Source organism: Lonchura striata, chromosome 8 (assembly GCF_050655825.1).
Source record: "Lonchura striata isolate lonStrDom1 chromosome 8, ASM5065582v1, whole genome shotgun sequence".
Taxonomy (NCBI): domain Eukaryota; kingdom Metazoa; phylum Chordata; class Aves; order Passeriformes; family Estrildidae; genus Lonchura; species Lonchura striata.
This window is the reverse complement of record NC_140710.1, coordinates 32,070,585-32,076,584: the sequence shown is the minus strand read 5'-3', so window position 1 is coordinate 32,076,584 and position 6,000 is coordinate 32,070,585. Positions and strand designations below refer to the sequence as shown.

The following is a 6,000-nucleotide window of genomic DNA, read 5'->3' as shown; positions in this document are numbered from 1 at the left end:
GGACCAGCCTGACAGACAGGCTCAGGGGGCTCAGGTTTTGCATCTCCAGAGAGTGCCACGACTCTTACGTGCCCTACAGGCTACAGGTGGACCTGGCTCCTCCAGGGGGTGTCACTTGGAAGGAGGAGTAGCCTCAGCACCGACCAGTGGGCTGGTAATAGGTAGGACAGCACCAGCCTTGCCCCCAAAGCACCACCAGCCTCCCCTGCCAAGGGCACGGCTGCCTTGTGCTCGTGGCCTGGTTCTGATGGCAGCAAGGGACAACACCCCCATGGTTTTTCCGCTGGAGCACAGGGATTCCTTCTGCATTGTAATTGTGCAAATTTTGCTTCATCAGGTGGGATTCTACAGCTTGCCAGGAGGATTTCACTGTTCACAAAGGAACTCTTTTTTCTTCTCAGCGGAAAGCTGAAAAATTGCTCGGTTCCAGCCTATTTAGTTTTAATTGTTTCCTTTAGTTCTCATTGCCCACAGCAAAAATTCACCTTCCCCTAACAACTAGCCAGGCTGGGAGCCAGCCACCCTGCCCAGCCACTGTGCCAACCCTCCTGCATGGCTCCCAAGAGTCTTGTCTGTGCTGGCAGGGCTGGATTTTGGGGAAGAGGCATCACCCTCAGCAAGCAGTGGGCAGATCAGCTGCAGTGCTGCCACTGCTGTGCTGTCACCATGCCCCAGGGGCTTTGCTGGCTGCTCTGGCTCGCTGCCTTTCCCAGCCAGCTCACCCCTCCCTGCTCCCCAGCTTTCCTCTGGCTGCTGCTGAGGAGAGGCCAGCTCGTCATTCCTGCTTCAAGGTGGCTTTGAAGAGAAAGTGCTGTGCTGCTGAGGCAGAATGCGACAATGAACAGCAGAAGATGAGAAAAGCCTCTTCTCTCTCCCTTCACCAGAGTGGGCTTCGAGCACCTGTGGCTTTTTGGGAATGATGTGGTGCATCCTAGGTGAGCATCCAGGACCTCTGCTCCTGCTCCAGCCCCTAATGCAGCTCTTCCACAGGGACACCCCACTCCACAGACAAAAACCTCACATCAGCAGTAGAAAGCAGGGTTTTGCAACCTCAAGAAAAACTTGTGGGGACTCCTAAACCTTCTTGGAAGATATGGGACTGTGGGAATGCAGAGCTTCCCTCTGGCTGCCCTGGAAGGTCTGGGACCATGGCAGGGGTCAGGAACCCCCCTGAAAAGAGCCCTCAAAGACACTGTCTGTGATCTCTGTCCATGGAAAAGAGTTTTCAATCTTACAGGATGAATTACCAGCTCTGAGTGTTTGATATGAGTAATAATTAAGTGTGGCATGGGTGCAAAAGTAAAATTTTAGGATTCTAGATTAGAGGCTCAAAGGGGACAAGATGGAGGAAATTGGGTGTGTCTTGTCCTTTTTCTCCTTCTTCATGCCCTCCATGTTTCACTGTGGTGTTGGCATTTTTCTGTTGGTTCAGGCTGGAGACACACTGTCCAACGTAGGTGACAGATATTGGCATGTTATTGTAAATCCAGCCCAGGGAGTTTCTGGTATTTAATGTTTGTCACATCCCACTGAGGGCAGAGCCCCACACGCTGCCCTGCAGGACAGAGCTGGGCAGGGCAGCAGAACATGTGAGAGATAAACAGAATAAACAACCTTGAAACCAGCACAGACCAATTATGGCTTCTGCTTTGGCAGCGGGGCAGAAAGAGGCTTTCTACAGTCTGGGAATCATCAATTCCACAGATTCCGACATAGGACCCGGAGGATAAAGCAATATTCCCTTCCCAGGCAGGCTGCTTTCAGGGAGCACAGCCAGGCACCCCCAAACAACCTTAGCAATAGCTCAGGGTCAAGGGAATATTAATGTATTCCAGTGCAAGGCAAGGATGCAGGGCTAGCTATCGGGGTGAAACAGAACAAAAATACACCCAACCCATCAGAGTAATGCACCAGATCACTGATTTTATCCCCAGGATAAAAGATCTCTGCATCAGGGTTCAGTCTGATGCCAGGTGCTCCTCAGCTGGCACATTCCAGTCTCCAGGGTTCACAGCACCATGCCAGAGGTTTCCCTGAAGGTTTTCCTCTGCTCAGTTCTGGGGAAGAACTATAAAACAAAGGCTCATAAATTAATTACCTAGAAGAGCAGCAGAATTTTATTAGATACTTTGGAGTTAATTGCACTGATGCTAATCACGTGTATTTTAAAGGAATCAGCAGAGATGTAATATGTAATTCCACAGGTATTCCAGAATAATTTAGCAATTTAATTAATTTCTGCTAATACCTTTAAAATCACCTGCCCACTTCCTCTCATGTTTCCTGAGGGAAAGGGGAAAGAAAGTTTTCCAATTGGCTAAATCTGTTACAAACTCACTTTTGTTGGCAAAGATATTGTTTCATTTCTCAGTGGATTTAATTAACATTAGAGTTACCCCTGGTGACAGGGTGGCCAAGCAAGACTGCAATTGCTTTGTCCTAAAATTGGAAGTCTGGATCAGGGATGGTTGAAGTGTTTTGGACAGATTGTCATGGGCTGAGAAGATGGAAACTGAAATGATTTGTGGATTTAGGTCAAATTCAGTAAGCAGAGCCAGGGGAAAATGTGGGAGAGAAATGTAAATAGCACCAGGCATTTTATTCTATTTCCTCAAAATGCAACATTTTGTTTAGAAAAAGCAAAAATATCCCATTTCAGCATGTTTGAGATGCAGGTTTTCTGCTTGTCTCCTTGTGCCTCCCCCCAGGGTCAGGCAGCTGAGATGCACCCAGCCCTGGGGCAGCACTGCAAAAATGATTTATTTCCTTTCTGGGTCCACTGCTCAGTGAGTGCAGGGCACAGAACCTCGGGATGGCACTTGGGAGTCCAGGGGAGGTGGACAGAAGCAGAGACAAGTGATTTGGGCTGTACGAAAGCTGAGCCCCACCCTCCCCACGTCAGCAGAAAAGAGACCACCAGAATCCATTGCTCTCATGGGGCTTTTATTGTCCGGCTGGCCCTCACCTCCCACCCTGCTGCCCGTGGCTGAGCCCTTCAGCACCACCCACGGCTGCAGAGGAAACCCCAGCCCTGCTCATCCCCAAGCCCAGCCACCTGCCTGGGGCAGCACATTCTTCCCAGCTCTTTTTTGGGGTTTGTTTGGTTGTTTGTTTTTTTTTTTCTTTTTTACTATTTATTTTAAAAATATAGTAGCTGTGGAAAGCAGCCCTCTTTATAAATGCTTGATGCCAGAGTGAAATGCATCATCGGCATCCTCGTTCCTATCCCCTCCTGGGTGCCCCCGTCTGCCAGCAGCAGTGCCGAGGGCAGGGAGGCTGCTCGGGCCGCTGCAGGCAGAGAGGCTCTCATTGCAGGGAGAGAAAGAGAGAGGGACCCTTCCAAAAATAGAAATATTGTGCTGAGTCGTTTGGAGTGAATGAAATACATAAAACACCAGCATTAGATTAGCTTTAGCTCGTCAGATATTGCTCCCGGCAGAGTTGGTGCAGGGCGCTGGTGGAGGCTCAGTCCTCCTCCGCCTGGGCCGGGGCAGCCACGCCAGCCCCAGCCCCCTCCCCACTGCAGGGGTCCCTGCTCTGGCCCACCTCGAGAACACTGGCCCACAGGGCAGCCTGAGAGCCCCTGGAGCCGATATAAATAGGAAACTGTAAACACAATCATTAGAGATAAGAGACATCTACGATCACAGGGTTTACTGCTTCAAACCCCCACCCTCCCCCCAAGTCCACACCCCTATGCCCTTGTCCCCGCTCCGTAAAAAGGTCTCCAGTAACAAAATCTTCGATCCAGGCTTGGAGTAAAGGTGAGGTGCTCGGGGAGTAAAAAGGGACATTGCAACCTTAGCAGTCTTTGCTTGGGAGGGGAGATGGTGGCAGGAGGGGGAGAGAGGGTCAGCTGGTTCAGGTCCTTTGCAAGTCCATTTGGTTTGTCTGGAGGACTCCTAGGGTTATACCTGAGATGAAGACGTCTAGAGGACACTCCATAGCTCAATTAGAATGCTGTTGGTGTTTTTGTGCCTAGAAGAGCCCTCACTGCCAGGATTTGTCTGTCATGCTTGCACCGGGCAGCAGGAAAGCAGCATCATCCCTCTTCCTCTTGGCACGGGGCCGTCTGAACCAACACTGGGCTGGGGGACCCCTCATGTGTCCAGGATCTCGCTGGTGGGCGACGGCTCGTGGGGGATGCCCTGTGCGCTGTGGATGGTCTGGTTGTGTGAGAGGGAGTTCTGCTGGAGCTCCAGGGCGATGGCGTTCTGTGGGAACTCCTTCACCTGCCGCTTGTACTCCAGGAAGGTGCAGGCCTTGGTGGCGATCGCAATGATGTTCTTGCCGATAAAGATGGTGGAGACCCTGCTGTCCTGGAACAAGATCATGTTGATGGCCCGGATGAAGATGGTGACGATGTTGATGGTGACCAGGCTGAGGACGGGGTAGAGCATCATTTTTTGTGGGGCAATGTGCTCCCCTTGCATGCTGATCTCACTGAGGGACACGCAAGGCAGGATCAGGAGGAGTATGTAGCAGTAGAAGAACATGAGCCCCTCTGCCCAGATGGGCAGGCCGGTCCTGTGTGGCTCCCACAGGTTGGCCTGGATGTCCAAGATATCCAGCAGGTCGAGGGCCACCCAGAAGAGGCGTCCCCGCAAGTCCTCTTTCTTCCGAAAGGTCCGTATGTACTCCATGCTGTCCAAGGCCACCAGCACCAGGTAGAGCCCTGGCACGCAGATGGAGAGCAGTAGGGTCAGAGCTTTCCTGGCCACTGTCTCCAGATTCTTCTTGTCCGCTTTGTAATTCTGAAAGATGAAATACAGCTTGATCTCCAGCACAAAGATGTAGAGGAACCACAGGATCATGGCATAGCCCCGCTTGGCCGTCTTCACCTCAGCGCCCACCCACACGGCCACATAGCGCAGCACGATGAGGAAGCAGATGTCCCCCACCAGCACGATGATGCAGACGCCGATCTTGCGGGGTCCCTGGTTCTGCTCCACCAGATAGGCGTCCATGAAGGCCATGCTGGTCATGATGACGATGGTGGTCAGGCAGACATGGCGCTTGTCGGGCGGCGGCAGCACCATGGTGAGGCGGGCGGCCCTGCGTCCCTCGGCGCCGGCACTAGGGGAGCGATCCCGCCGGCGCTGCGCGGGGGCACATCCGCGGCCAGCCCAGGGACCGAGCGCCGCTCTGTCCCCCGCTGCCACCCCAGGAAGAGGTGCCTGGAGGAGCAGAGGCTCGGCTGGCAGCCCCACTGTCCCAGGGCTCGGGGCTGCCCCTGCAGACCCCACGCCAGCCCTTCGCCCCTCAGTGGCTGTGCCCTGTAGGCACCGTGGCTCTGCCCCCAGCCCAGGGCTGGCTGAGCAGCCCAGCCCCAGGCACCCTGCACCACCAGCAGCCAGGGCTCACGGGTGTGCAGGGCCTCCTGGAGGAATGTCCCTCCTCGGTGGTGGGTCCCCCATCGCTGTCAGGCTCTGCAGCAACCCTATGGTATTAACACGCCTTCAGGCTCCAAGCCCCAAATCCTGGTATAGATCCCTGGAAACACGGTGGGTGATGGGGCAGCAGGGGAGCTCTCCCGGTTCCCAGTGAGATCCCACGTTCCTCTGGGGTCTGGGGGGCTCCTGCTGTGTCCTCACAGGGAATCACCTTCACGCCTATCCCCACAGGGCTGTGCTGGTGTCCTGCCACTTCCAGCTGTACCTGCATCCCTCCATTCCTGCAAAAGATAGCAAAGAGCAAGCGTTAGGGTCCCACTGTGAGCTGACCATGGAATGGTGGCCACAACAGCCCCCGCAGCTCCCAGCACACGGCAGTGGGAGCTGGGGTCCCACCAGGCACCATCCCACCACTGGGGCACCCAGCACACGGCCTGTGTGTGAGGGTGCAGAGCAGCTTTCACTGAGCACAAACACAGCACGGGCTGTCCTGCTGCCCTTCCACAGGCACTGCCTGTCCAGAACTCCTCAGCAAGCTCACGCCCTGTATGCTTCTGCTGTTCCAGCAGCACCAACACAAAACCACAAACCTGGTGGGGACACACAG

General features: G+C 54.1%; 1 protein-coding gene across 2 annotated transcripts in view; it reads right to left on the bottom strand.

The window, feature by feature from the left end:
• Positions 1–2,926: 2,926 nt before the first annotated feature.
• TMEM121 (transmembrane protein 121) overlaps positions 2,927–6,000 on the bottom strand; it is a 41,716-nt gene continuing 38,642 nt past the window's right edge. For both annotated transcript variants that reach the window (XM_085586907.1, XM_085586908.1), the window contains exon 2: positions 2,927–5,674. In XM_085586907.1, the coding sequence (XP_085443033.1) occupies positions 4,101–5,039 (939 nt within the window). In that variant the 5' untranslated portion in view covers positions 5,040–5,674 and the 3' untranslated portion in view covers positions 2,927–4,100. The remainder of the gene's footprint in view (positions 5,675–6,000) is intronic.